Genomic DNA, 13710 nt, shown 5'->3' with positions numbered 1-13710 from the left:
CTCCGCCAAGATGAACGCCGAGCTGCTTTCGTCCATCCAAAAGGGCAAAGGTCTCAAGAGTGAGTAGCTTCATACCTCTACCGTTCAAAAGCGTCTGCTGATCCGTCGATTGCCTCTGCTTCTTGATGTTCGCCCATCCAACAGAGGCGGTGACCAATGACCGCTCGGCCCCGCAGATCGATGCTGCCAAAAGCAGTGGAGGCGGTGGAGGAGGTGGCGGAGGCGGTGGTTCAGCCATCTCTTCCGGTGGCGGTCCAACTCTCGGTGGCCCCCCAGGCCTAGGCGGTCTCTTTGCAGGTGGCATGCCCAAGCTCAAACCCAGCGGCGGTCCTGGCTCGACCATCAATACGAGTCTGGGCAAGCCTCCGTCGCGACCGGGCGCAAGTGCACCTTCTGCACCACCCGCCGCTCCTCCTGCGCCTCCATCGTCCCGTCCTGCCCCATCATCGGCACCACCTCCACCGCCGCCTCCTCCGGCCGGTGGTCGTCCCGCTCCGCCTCGTGGACCACCGCCTCCGCCGAGTGCTGCAGCCCCATCGCTCCCATCCAGAGGCGTGCCACCTCCGCCCAGCCGCCCGTCGCCAGCCGCAGCACCGTCGTCGGCTCCACCGCCGCCGCCTCCTCCGCCTCCGTCCGCGCCAGCATCTGCAGCTCCTCCGCCGCCAAGACGGCCTGGCGGAGCAGCTCCACCGCCGCCCCCACCGCCGCCGGGTAGGCCACAGAGCAGCGCACCGTCCGCGCCATCGCCGCCGCCGCCGCCTGGGCGCCCAAGCGCGGCTGCACCGCCGCCGCCGTCGAGACCCAGCCCGGCTGCGGCTGCGGCGCCAGCAACGCCGACCCGGCCAGCCGGTGTGCCGCCTCCGCCGCCACCTCCTCCTGCCGCAGGTGGCTCGAGTGCGCCGCCGTCGCGGATCGTTCCCGTGCCTCCGCGCGCGCCTGCGTCGCCCGCACCGTCTTCGCCCGCACCCATACCGCCGCGTCGGTCAGCAGCGCCGCCGCCTCCCCCACCTCCCGCTGGCGGCCACTCGCGCACCAGTTCGGCGGCGCCGTCTGCGCCCCCGCCGCCTCCTCCGCCTGGACGTGCGCCCGCGTCGCCGGCATCTGCACCGCCCGCGCCTCCGGGTCGTGCACCTCCTCCGAGCCGCGTGCCGCCGCCGCCTAGCGCTGCGCCGCCTGTACGTGCGCCGCCTCCGCCCGTCGCTGCCCCGCCCGTGCGCACGGCCAGCTCGACACTCGCGCGGCCCAACGGTCCGTCGCCCGCCGCAGCGATCAGCAGGGTGCTGTCGCCCCCACTCACGTCCGGGTCGCTCAGCTTTTCGCCCAGCACCAACTTTCCGCCGCCGCGCGCGTTCAATGCCTCGGCCGCATCGCAGCACCGCTATCCCAGCGGCGCATCCAAAGGCACCACATTCGACTTTGCGTCGATCGCCTAGTCGCCATGCCACGCCGGGGTGTCAATTCCATTGGTTTCTGAGATTTCATCGCGTGGGCTGGGTGAAGTGAAGGTGAAGGGTCTACAGTGGCTTATTTGGGGAGGGTGAAGGGCGGAGGAACGGGCAGCGGACGGAAAGCGGCCTGGGGCTTTTCCGGATGTACTACGAGCGCGGGGTTTTTATCGTGGCTGAAGCGGGTCGGGGAGGCTAGGGCTACGGTGGACTTGCGTTCGAGAGGTTTGTTGGGTCGCACCTGGGTTCGGGAACGGTGTGCGTCGGGATGGCGATGACGATACCCTCCTACTCGCTCGGTGGTACTCAGGATGAGTGGTTTGACGCTACGAGCTCGTGCGAGCGACTTGGATCGTTCCGGGAATGCGCCTGGTAATCCTGCCTCCAGATCGGACCCGGACCCACTTCCACCAAAAGTGCCGTTTGCAGACGCCGACGATGCAGCCGAGCGCGAGAGACTCGCCTCGGCAGGTAATCGTCGACTATGCCCCGACGAGCTCGAGACGTTGCTCTGCTTCTCCAGATCCTGCAACTTGGCCGTGAGTGTCGACAATTCCAGCTTGGGTGGTGCCTTGCGTGTGACGGGCTTGGAGGTATCGCGAGGAGGAGGAGGTCGTGCACTGGTTCGCTCCACCACCCTAGCTGTACCATACTCCGGTTGGGGTTGGAGTTGGGGTTGGGGTTGGGGTTGGATGGACCATTCTGCACCGCCCTTGGTGAGCGTAGGTCGGGCGAGGTCGACCTGTCGAACAGCGCCCTTGTCGCGTGCATCGAACGAATACGCCCCCATAGGCTTGGGGGAGGTGGTGATCGCCTTGAACCTATCCGTGAGTCTCTGGCTCAGACTGCGCGACGGTTTATCGCCCAGCATCGTATCATACGCAGCCCTGGCGGTGCTGCCATCCGCATCGGGACCGCCATCGTTCAAATGACGCGGTTGGACGTTTCCAAACAATCCCTCCTGGCTCAGATCGGAGCGCGAGCGCTTCTCGCGAAGGATGCGGTCGCGGTACGAATCGGCCAGATGCGGCGGGACCGCAAACACCTCATCGCCCACCTCGATCAGTACGCTTCCATCAGCCGTCCTCCTCGCAAAGCTACCGAGCTTCTTGCGCGTCATAGCGCGACGCAGCGAACGCGCTGCACCCACTTCGGGGTTCGAGGTGAACTTGTCGCCGGTTTTGCCCGGTTTGTCCGAGTACTCGTCGAATCCGTACGACTGCTTGAGCTTGTCGCGGCGTAGCTGGTCGTGTGCTACCGCGCGCGCAATGGCGATCAACAGCATGAGCGCCAGCAATCCCGCCGCCGCGATGCCCGCCACGACGAGCGGGAAGAATTTGTGCTTGGGCGAGAGCAACGACGGCGGAGGCGCGTCATCGTCCTTCTGAGCAGACATCGTAGGTCGCGCCGAACCCGTCGACGACACGCTCGACGACGGAGACGAGGCGCTGGGGCTGGGCGTGGAAAATGAAAATGCCGGTGCGGTGGGAACGCTCGATGTGGCCGGGGTGGAGCTGACCGACCGATCCGCGCTGGGAGTCGCGGCTGAGGAGGCAGCCGAAGACGCGGGGGAGGCACTAGCAGAGTCCGTAGCACTCGCCTGGGTGGCCGACCTACTCGGCGATGCAGCAAGCACCGATGCCGAACCTCCCCCAAACAGTCCAGCTAGCGATCCCAACCCCTGCTCCTCCTCATCTCCGGCAGGCTGGAGCACCATTGGACTGGCGCTGTTCTGCCTCTTGACGTTCCTCGGCAGCGGATGCACGCTCCACTGCAATCCATCTCCCCTGTAACCGGGCATCCACTTGCTCGCCAAACTGTGCACCATCTGGTCGAACAGATCCCTCGATCCAGCCACCTCCCTTGTCGCCTCGGCGCTGCATCCCGAGGCGAGAACCGCTACAGCCAGCACGGCGAGACCCGCTTGTGTCTTCATTCTTTGACAAGAACCTGCTTGTCGTTACTTTCTTGAGGGGTGGTTTTAAAGAACGCAACGTTGCATCGAGCAACGAAAAAAAAAGACAGTCCAGCTGGGAAGCAGTGGCGATGAAGAAACAAACGAAGAAAGGAAGAAAGGTAGCCGGTACCTAGCTCCTGTGATGATCCCGAAAGAAAAACGTTGATGAGATGGAGGAACAGAAGCAACCTTGACCCCCCTCGCTCGGATGGAAAGAATGGACAATCGGATACCACACGTGCAGGAAAGAGTGTAGAGTCTGATTCAGCAAGCATCATCAAGCTAGGCAACGCAGTGCTCTAGGCTGGGGCCTACGACGGTGCTCAAACCCGTTGGGGGGTGTGCCAAGAGTGCGAGAGCGTGGCGCTAAATGACATATCGCGTCCAATCGTCGTAGCTGCCGGTCAAAAACAATAAAAAAAGAAAAAGAAAAAGAAAAATCTCGAGCTTGCTCACCCTGCACAAACCAAGCGGTTCACCAGCTGTGCGTTTGCAACCACACTTGCGCCGCCATGGTCGAGACAGATGCCCAAGCGCACAGTGATGCGGCGAACCAAGTGAAACCTCTAGCGAGAGCGACGACTGGAAAGCGATGCCTGCGTTCGCGCTTTTTATGATCATTCGGCCACACCAGCCTCACCGGCCATTTCGACCATTTCGACCGTTTCAACCATTTCGACCATTTCGACCATGGCTGTGGGCGCTCCTGAACGTGTCGGTTGTGCGAGGTGATCAAGCTCGATGCTTCTGGCCATTGCCAAGCCCATCTTTGTGTTGGCAGCACGTACGACACATAGCTAGTGACCATCTTTTGTTTGGAATGCAGAGCAGAATGGATACAAGTACAATGGTGGAGTGCGGGCGGGTGTGATGCTTTTGCTTTTGGGTTGGACCAAGTGACAATGAAGAGTGTGCGAGAAAGAGAGAGAGAGGCATAAACAATCATTCGAGGCAGAACGACAAACGCGACGCTGTTGGAGCAAGTCGAGCGTTTGGCATGGTGCGGTGCGCAGGCTTAGAAGAACGACCTTCCAAACGCGCCTGCTTCCGAGTTGGACGGCTTGGGGCTCACTTCGAGCACCGAGTAGTGGATCAGGTTGAGTGCCTTGACCGCCAACTTTTCGTGCAGCACACACGAGATGTTGATCTCGCTCGCGCCCTGGCTGATCATCTCGATGTTCACATTGCCCTCGGCAAGCACGGTGAACATGCGACCCGCAACGCCCACCATGTTGCGCATATGCTTACCCACCAGACTGAGAATAGCCATGTCGCGCAGTACACTTACGGTGCCCACCTTCTGCAGGTCCGCCTTGACCTTGTCGAGCGTACGCGGACGCAAGCCGGCAGCCATGGCCATCGACACATGCACCTCGGACGTCGAAATCAGATCCACCACCACACCGTACTTGTCGAGCGTACCAAAGATCTTGGCAAAGAATCCGTGGCTGACCGTCTTGCGGTTCGAGTGCACGTTGAGCACCAGCACGTTGTCCTTGATCGTCACCGCCGTAGGCAGCTTCCTCTCGCCCATCACGGGCCTCGCCGCATCCGTCTTGGCCGACGTACCCCACGCCGAAAAGTTGGACTTGCTAGCCGAGGGCGTCATGGGCGGACGCGGCTGGTCTACGTGTCCGTCGACGAGCTTGTCTTCGGCGCCATCGTGACCCTCGGGGACGTCGGGAAAGATGACGGTGCCCATACCGGTGGGGTTCTCGACGTTTTTGATGCGGATGGGGATGGCCTTCTTGATGGCCTGCTCCATGGTGAAGGGGTGGATGACTTCCGAGCCGTAGTAGGTGAGCTCTGCGGCTTCCTCGGGGGTGATGGCGGGGATGAGGCGGGCGGTGGGCACCTTGCGCGGGTCGGCGGTGAAGACGCCATCGACCTCCTTCCAGATCTGGAGCTCCTTGGCCTTGACGCCAACGGCACAGAGAGCGGCGCACAGGTCGGTGTAGCCGCGGCCGATCTGGGAGAGGAGCGAGCCGGGGACGTTGCCAAAGTAGCCGGTGACGACGGGCACGCCCGTGCATGCTCGCAAGCGGTCGCCGAGCGCGTCGCTGAGCTGGTCATAGAAGGCCTGGTCGAGCGTGAATTCGCCGCCGACGTCCTGGATAGCGTGTGCGGAGAAGGAGGGGTCGACGATGCTCTCGAGCGTCACCAGCTCTGCCTCTACGCCGGCATCGCGCAGGGCGCCGACGGCGATGCGGCACGATAGGCGCTCTCCGACGCCGATGATGATGTCCTTGGACTTGGGCGAGATCTCCTCGATGATCTTTGCGGCGAGGAGAAAGTCGCGCAGACGCTCGCAATCGTCGACGATGTCGGCCTCGATCTGTTCGAGCAGCTGCTTATTCCTGGTGACTGCCTTGCGCGCAGAGGCGATGTGGTCGGAGAGGATGCGGTCGACGGTGGCGTTGAAGCCAGAGGCGGTCTCGCCGTCCGAGTCGGAGCCGGCGTCGTTGGTTGGGTGCGCGGCCTTGCCGTTGAGCTTGAGCTGTTCGAGCTTGGAGTCGAGAACGTTGCTGCTGAGGGCTTCGACGCGGCCGAGTGGGGTTCCTCTGGAGCTGGACTTGCGCGAAAAGGCGGAACCTGGGCGATGAACGGGAGTCTGTGCGCCGTTGGCGTTGGAGGCGAGCGAGGCGACCGAGTTGGTGAGGGATGCAGAGGGGGTATGTGCCTCGTCTAGCGCCTCGCCGGCGGCCTGAAGGAGGAGGTTTGTGGTGCCGAGCGCCTTGGTCTGACCGGAGCGCGCCGAGCAGACGATGGCTACCTTGTTGCCTGCCAGATAGGAGGGCACGATTTGCTGTGCGATGGTATCGAGGAATTTGCCGACGCTGGTGCCGCCGTACTTTTGGATGATCCACTCGGTGGAGGGATCATCGGGTGGCCCGCGGAGATGCGTGGTAGGCGGCATGTTGGCGAATGGTGTGGTGGAGGAGAGAGGGGCGAAATTAGGAAGAGAGAGCGCGCAAGAGGGTGACGTTGGTGGGGGAGATGGCAAAGATGAGTGGGTGGGCTGAAGATGGTGCCATCGGTGACTCGTTGGTGCATGGCCTCCGCCCGCCGCTGCTGCCGAAGCCAAGACAAGACAAGAGATCTGAGAAGATCCGACCAATCAAGAAGTGCCCAAAAGGGTCGAATTTTTATCAGCAGCGGGTCAACGCGCCCCCGCTGACCCCAGATATCTCCGTTCGCCATCTCCCGATCTGAATGCGGCCGCCGAGATGTTTGCCTGCAATGCCCTAACACATTGGAGATGTCGTTCGGCTCGCCCCGGGATCCCCGCTCGGCTTTTCGGGAATCCTCGGCTCATCATGGCGAGGCTTTGCCGGACCGGAAGCTTTTGAGTTGGGTCACCACCGGGCAAGGCTTTGTCTGGGGCCCCTTGCGTTGCCGCGTGAAATGATAAGCTCGAGGCTCAAAGCATGCGCTTGAGTCCCGAGTGTGCCGACGCTTTTCACACCCCACCTCTTACCGAGCTATCATACAGTCTGATATGAAGCGATTGAGGCTATGGCGCCATGGAGAAGTCGCACAGCTATGTCACCGTGCTTTGATGGCACCCTCCCACGGCCACGCCTGTGTGGGGCTGCAACGGCCCGTCGGGATTCCGAACGCAACCACCAGCGCGATGAGGAGATGAGGTGTGGAAGGCATTGTGGAGTGCAGCTTGGCGGCAACTTGGTACGGTGGAGGGGCTGCAACCAAAGGACGCCGGCGAGATGAAGCGTCAAAGGCAAGCCGGATGCAAAGCGAAGAGGCTGACATGAGCGAGCAAGCAAGAAGGCCGAGTGGTGCAGCAATTGTTGCAGCAGCGCGGTTGCGTATGCGGATGAAGCTCGCCTGCATGGCCGGAGAAATGCAAGAAAAGGACGCCGCATCATTTCGGCTTGTCGACGCATCTTCATGTGGGCAAGTCGCCGGAGCGCGACGAGGGGCTGCGCTGCGAAAAGCTCAACGTTCGGCGAGATTGCTCTAGGCGACAGGGGCAACGCGTGGGAAAGGCCCAGCTTGGATGACAGCGCGGAACGTGGTGAGCATTGTCGGATCGGCGCCGATCGTCGCGGTTGGCAAGGGGCGGGTGAGATTGCGACGCGTGCGGCGTCCTTGCGCATCGGCGTGGCAGCGCCCAAAATCATGCGCGGTGCAGCTTACTCTTTGGGATGGCATTCCAGCACCGGCCGTGTTGAGATGGCCATCGCTGCAGCTTGCATCGAATGCAGGGTGCGTGCGGGATGAGAGAGAGAGAGAGAGCGGCAAGCGAGCATGACCCTTGGCGCGCATGCATCACAACCGGGGCTGCCAGTCCGCTGCCGAGAAAGAAACTCAAAAGCACGCAGCGCAAAGCCCAAAAAAAGAACCCACACCGCCACGCCATGCCACGTCGGCAGGCCCGAGTGGGATGGGAGCGTGCGCTCCATCGAGCCGGCAGCCGCCTCGGCAAGATTGGACAAGCAATCGGCGTCATCTGCCGTGCACCTTGCACCTGGCCTCTCGCACCTGGCACCTAGGATCGATGGTCGTCATGCTCTGCAGCGTTGCTACGGCACATGCCGCCGTCGAGATCGCCGCTTCATCACGCATGAACGCCAGCGCCGTTCGACATGAAATTGACCGTATCCTTGATCGTACTGTGCGTAGATGCTCAGGCCTCGTCGGCTTGCATCGTGCGATTTGCGTGGCGAGTGGGCTCGTGTGTCAGTCCCCACCACTCTAGTTGACGCTGATGTTCGTGCGAATGTTCCTAGGGCAAGGTGGGCGGGGAGGGGAGGGGCGAGTGTTGGCGTGGGGAGCGAGGTGCACCCGAGACCACGCCCGACGCCCAGCTGCTGCTGCTGCTGCTGCTGCCGCTGCCGCTTGACAGAATCCCACACGTTCCCGCTTTCGGATTTTCTTGCCGGACCAAAGGATTCAGGCAGGCGTCTTCTTTTTTTTGGGGAAAAGGCGAGCGAGCCAGCGCGGAAGCACTCCGGTCCGCGCATCGCTAGAAAGCCGTACTGCTCTCGCAAGGCCGAAATTCCTCCGTCTGCCTTGGCTCAGCTCGACCGACGATTTGACCATCCGACCGACCGACGGACTGACCGACGGATGGGAGCACAGCACAGCACAGCAGCAACGCATTCAGTCGCGCACCGCTCCGACTACCCTTTGTCGCCGCTCCCCCGCCTTGGCTCGGCTCTTGGCCTTCTTGGCCGCCGCGTTTTTGACAGCAGCGTAGCGGCGCGTACACAGGAGTCAGTCGCCGAAGCTGCAGCCGCACTCAGCAGCACCCTGCACGCAATTCGCCTACGCTATCGCCTCTCTCCCGCCGCCCGCACACTTTGCCGGAGGAGCGCAAATCTGACGCGATTCGTGTCCGCCTATCCACATCCTCATTCCATCTCCATCCTATCCCCATCCCCATCCACACACCACCAGCTTCTTCTTCATCATCACCACCAACACCTCGCGTGTCTTCCACCACCAGCGCTGACCTCAACCCATCCGCCTCTTCTAGACTCATCACCAACGCCGCCTCGCCGTGCTTTCGTCTTGCCTGTCCACCCATACACCGACGTCGCGCTGCCCTACCCCTCGCTCGTTCCTGTGGCCCACCACACCTACGCCCTGCACATGCCGTCTCCGTCTACCTAGCAACGCCGCCTAATCTCCAACACATGCACTTCCGCTTCTCCTGAGCCACTCCAGGCCGCCGGCACTCCCGGCCCACTCACATCGCCATGCCTCTAGCTCAGCCGCACGGAGGCGCGCGTCCGCCAGGCGCCGCCGCCGCCGCCCAGAAGCCAAAGAACGGCTCCAACCACACCAAAGAGCCGCCAAAGCCCAACTCCAAGGCTGCTCGTATTGCAGCGCAAAACAACCAACCGGACGACGACGACGACGATGACGAAGAGACCACCACAGACGACAGCAGCGATGAGGAGGCCGCCTTCGAGATGGACGGTCAGGAGCTCTGGACACAGACCTTCTGCGCCACCTGCGACTGCCTCATCGAGCCAGGCGAAGGCATCGCAAAGGCATCCTCAAAACCGGACACCTCGGCCTCTCCCGCCTTGCACTCCACCCTCAAAAGCCGTTCCGCCAATTCCACCGCACGCGGCTCCAACGCCTCCGAACACGCCGCACAGGTTGCCGACTCCAACAAGCCAGCCAACGGCCCCAAGGACGCTCTCAAAAGGACCCATTCCGCCGGTCGTCTGCATGCCAAAGCCGGAGGCGCTCCCCTCGGCCCTCACAAGCGCACCGGCAGCGCAGGCAGCCGCCTGCATGCCCTCAGCGAACTCCGTCCCACCACAAAACTGCACGACGACAAGGGCAAAGCCAAGAGCGCTTCTCGCGATGCCTCCACATCAAGCACCCGCAAGAGTCCCGCCACCTCTCGCCCAGGCTCGGCCGCCAGCAACCGCTCCCACTCCAACAGCAGCGGCCCTTCCTCCTTCAAGTCCAACGAGGCCAACGCAGGTGTCTCCCACGCAAACCCGCCAGACGCCCAGTCCCGCCCCAAAAAGCGCGGCTTCCTCGGCGGTCTCGGCCTCACCCCGGCCGCCCTCAAGCAGCAGGAGGCCGAGCTCGCCGCCAAGCGCAAGGCCCCCACCCCGCTCTACTGCTCCGAGCGATGCAGACTCATCGACGAGCGCCGCTCCTCCGGCCTCGGCGAGCTCGCAAAGTACCTCTCCCAGCCCCTCATGCCTCCATCCACCGCAGTATGGGCTCCGCCTCCGCCTCCTTCCTGGACGCGCTCCGCCAGCGTCTCGTCCGCGCCTCTCGCCATGGTCGCCAACACGCCAGAGAGCGAGTGTCTCTGCCCCGACTGCATGGACAAGTACGCAGATGCCAGCAGCGCCAGCGGAGCAGCAATCCCCAGTGGCGCCAGCGACACCGCCACCGAAAGCTCCAGCGGCTACGTCTACGGTCGCGGCGCCGCTCAGAAGCCGCGCACCGCCAGCGGTCGTCTCATCACCCCGCTCGGTTTGCACGCACCAGGCGCAGGCGCCGAGGGCTACTTTCCTCAATTCGCGCCCAACTACGCTCCGGCCGCCGCAGCGCTCAACAGCCCCAGGATGCGAGCCGTCGACGCTGTTCAGTCCGCCGAAGCAGCTAGGATCGGCTCGGTGCTCCCGAGAACATCCTCAGCCGCAAGCGCCGGTCGTGCCAGCGCCTCCGGCACCGATGGCAGTGTCATGAGCTCCGAGAGCGCCGGCAGTCTCTGGGAGCCACGCCTCAAACCGCGCTCCAACTCGGGCGTCAGGACCTCCAATGCAGCCAAGGCCATAGCGCAGGACGTCACTTCCAGCGGTACCGCCTCTGGCATCTCCACCAACACCGCCACGCCCGCCATCACACCGAGGCACTCGATGATGGTCGCCTCCTCCTCCTCCCTCGCCTCGCCCTCTTCCTTCAACACCGCTAGGGCCACCCACCGCCTCTCGGTTCCTGGCTTCGCACCAACACACGAAGTCGACGAGGACACGCTTCACTCCTCGGAGGCTGCGCATCCGCACCGACCTTCGTCCAGTGCAAAGAGGTCGTCACTGCTCATGGCAACTAGCCCGCTCAAGCTCTTGGACAAGCGCAGCGAACATCACGCACCGCCCTCGGTCAATGTCTTTAGCGACAGCGTCGGCAGCCCCGTCACCAGAGGCTCGCTGCTTTCTCGAAGCCTTGCCAGCGAACACACTCTCATGGGCGCCAGCAGCATCACCCTCACCAATCAATCCTCGGCGCCCATGTCGGCTTCTCAAAGCGCTCGTGCGTTCGGCGACTTTGGTCACGCTCACCAGCAAGCGCCTGCGTCCGAGGCTTCCGACAGGTGGCCGCACGAGACGTCTCAGAGCTTCTCGGACTCCAATGCTTTCCGCTCAAGCTCCCTCTCTGCAGATGTGGACGACGATCTGAGCCATGCGGTCGGCAGTCTCAAGTTGGCACAGTCTCGCGCTTCGGGTCCAGCGCCGTCCGCCGGAGGCAGAGGAGCGGACTCGCGCAGACTCTCTCTGTTTGGCGTGGCGGGAGCGCCTGCCCGACGCAACTCGAACGCCGTCTCCATCGCCAGTTCCGCCTCGGGCTCCACCTCCAGCGGCTGGCTCCGCTCTCTCTCCTCGGCTTGGCTCAACTGGCGCTCCACCGCCTCGCCCGCTCCCATGCAAGCCGACTCGGACGTCTTCCACTCCACCGACGACAGCGAAGAGTGGCCCTCACGTGGATCAGGTCAGGCATCGCGACGCGAGAGCAACGCATCGCGCAGCAGCAGCCATCACAAGCTGCCTTATGCTCAGAAGCGTGCCTCTTCTCTCCGCGACGTCAGCCTGGCCTCGTCTCTGGGCCAGACCAGCACGCTCCACCCGGCTCAAATGTCGCGCAAGCCCTCGGAAGACCGTAGTGCCGGCATCACTCCGACGCAGAGTCTCGTGGCTAAGCCCACCATTCGACGCGGTCATGTGCCAGCCTACGTTCGCGAGATCGGCCAGGGTGGCATCCCTGGCGACTCATCCTCCGATGCCAAGTCGGATTCGACGGCGGCAGCCGACGAGCGAGCACAGCGTCCCATGCGTCCCCGTGTCGACAGTCTCACTCAGATTACTGATGCCAATGCGCAGAACGCGCAGAGGAAGGTCAATAAGCGAAGGAGTCGCGACATTTCGGTGCTGCCGCCGCTGCTCGCTCCCATCAGTCGCTCGGGCAGCAGCACCAACCTCTACGCCCAGATGCCCAGGAGTGCTCGCGCGTACTCGACCGGCCGTGCTTGGACCGCTGCCAACACTCCGCAGATGTACGTAGGCAGCGCCGGCTCCTCGCATCAGCAAGCGGCAGGCGCAGGCGCTCACATGCAGCCGCCGGTCTCGCCGACGCTGATGCGCAGCCCGTACAACAGCAGCTTCGCCTTGACCCAGGACGCGCAGCGTGCCGCCTTGTCGCCTTCTCGGCCCAACAGCGCGGCCGGATACCATTCGCTCCCCTACACCGCAGGCACTTCGCCGCGCGCAAAGGGTCTTGGCTGGGGAGCCATGACCTCGATTGCATCGCCTCCGGCTTCCACAGACTCGGGCGCATTCCCGCATTCGACGGGCCATCGCCAGAGCATCAGCTACGGCCATGCTGCCGCCCTCGCCAACCGACAGCTCGTCAGTCAGGCTCGAGGGCACCATCTAAACCATAATGTCCAGCATGCCCATCACGCTCATGCTCACGCCCACCACCATCACGCCCACCAGCACCAGCACCACCAACATCATCACCATCCTCATCACCATCCTCACCACGCTCATCACGGACATGCTGGTCATATCCAGCACAGCTCCTCGGTCTCCAACATCTCGGATGCGGTTGGCAGGGGCAATGAACGTGCGGCTGTCGGTCATCTCATGACGCTCGGAGCTCCGCCCAACGGCATCGGCCAACAGGGCGGCGGCGGCATTTCGGGTCGCCATGCGACCATGCCATCCGCGCTGCAGCGCACTCCGACGCCAAGTGTGCCCGAGGACGGCGGCGAAATGTCTTCGCAGGCTCTCACCTCGGGCGACTTTATCAGCCGACCCGACTCGGCGTTGGCGGGGCAGCATGGGCGTCGCCACCACCGCACGTCGCTCATGCCGCCGCCTCGATCTCGCTCGTCAATGGGGATGCACACGCAGCGCATCCAGCCGCTCACTTCGACCGACGCCGCTGCTCTGCCCGCCGTGGCGGATACTGCTGACGTGGTGCAGCACCACGAGGAGCCGCCGCGCACGTGGAGCTACGACCAGCTGTCGGGTCTCAAGACCTATCCGATCCTGCAGCTGCCGGACCGCGAGACGCACGATGTCTACGACGCCGCGTGGGGTCTCGATGCGGGCGGCCTCGCCAAGCATCTGGGCCAAGTCCCTGCCGACGTCCAGCACGGCGCCCGCCCGGCGCACAACGAGCGACGCACGTCGACAGACCAGGGCTCGGTGCAGATGGGCTTCCAACCGCACCGCAAGAAGCTCTTCTACTTTGACGCCTAATTCTCTCTCTCTCTCTTTCTCCATTCTTCTCATGACTCTGCTTCTCTGCACGCAACCGCATTTCTTCTCTCTCTCTCGCGTGCTCTCGCGCTCTCATCTTACTGTCAAGGGTTCTATTCAGCCAAAGTTTTCTTGTTCACGGGGATCAATTCATCCGCTCTTCGCAACCGTACTGCGCTCTGCCTGGTGTTGAAGCTCTTGTGCAAGTTGCGGCTTGAGTGGCCAGCGTATGAGAAGTCTATCGAAACTGCGGTCTTGATTTTGCGATGGGTTTGCGCTACGACGGCTGAAAGAGTTGACTTGGGAGGGTGCCGCTTGCAGTACC

General features: G+C 63.1%; 5 protein-coding genes across 5 annotated transcripts; 3 read left to right on the top strand and 2 right to left on the bottom strand.

The window, feature by feature from the left end:
- Window positions 1-10: 10 nt before the first annotated feature.
- On the top strand, window positions 11-1433 carry PAN0_002d0952 (uncharacterized protein; the record flags this gene model as incomplete). The annotated part of the gene is made up of 2 exons (XM_014803119.1): window positions 11-59; window positions 145-1433. The coding sequence occupies 2 exons, from the start codon at window positions 11-13 to the stop codon at window positions 1431-1433; spliced, it is 1338 nt and encodes a 445-aa protein (XP_014658605.1).
- Window positions 1434-1524: 91 nt separating this feature from the next.
- PAN0_002c0951 (uncharacterized protein) lies at window positions 1525-3381 on the bottom strand (the record flags this gene model as incomplete). The annotated part of the gene is made up of 1 exon (XM_014803118.1): window positions 1525-3381. One exon carries the CDS (start codon window positions 3379-3381, stop codon window positions 1525-1527), a length of 1857 nt encoding a protein of 618 aa, XP_014658604.1.
- A 1036-nt stretch (window positions 3382-4417) lies between these two features.
- On the bottom strand, window positions 4418-6319 carry PAN0_002c0950 (aspartate kinase; the record flags this gene model as incomplete). The annotated part of the gene is made up of 1 exon (XM_014803117.1): window positions 4418-6319. The coding sequence occupies one exon, from the start codon at window positions 6317-6319 to the stop codon at window positions 4418-4420; it is 1902 nt and encodes a 633-aa protein (XP_014658603.1).
- A 1462-nt stretch (window positions 6320-7781) lies between these two features.
- PAN0_002d0949 (uncharacterized protein) lies at window positions 7782-9083 on the top strand (the record flags this gene model as incomplete). Its single annotated transcript, XM_014803116.1, has 3 exons — window positions 7782-7815; window positions 7917-8038; window positions 8616-9083. The coding sequence occupies 3 exons, from the start codon at window positions 7782-7784 to the stop codon at window positions 9081-9083; spliced, it is 624 nt and encodes a 207-aa protein (XP_014658602.1).
- A 42-nt stretch (window positions 9084-9125) lies between these two features.
- On the top strand, window positions 9126-13385 carry PAN0_002d0948 (uncharacterized protein; the record flags this gene model as incomplete). Its single annotated transcript, XM_014803115.1, has 1 exon — window positions 9126-13385. The coding sequence occupies one exon, from the start codon at window positions 9126-9128 to the stop codon at window positions 13383-13385; it is 4260 nt and encodes a 1419-aa protein (XP_014658601.1).
- Between the last annotated feature and the right edge of the window lie 325 nt (window positions 13386-13710).

The sequence above is a fragment of the Moesziomyces antarcticus genome (assembly GCF_000747765.1).
Source record: "Moesziomyces antarcticus DNA, scaffold: scaffold_v10002, strain JCM 10317, whole genome shotgun sequence".
Lineage (NCBI taxonomy): Eukaryota > Fungi > Basidiomycota > Ustilaginomycetes > Ustilaginales > Ustilaginaceae > Moesziomyces > Moesziomyces antarcticus.
The sequence above is the reverse complement of the archived record's forward strand: the minus strand, read 5'-3'. Positions and strand labels throughout refer to the sequence as shown.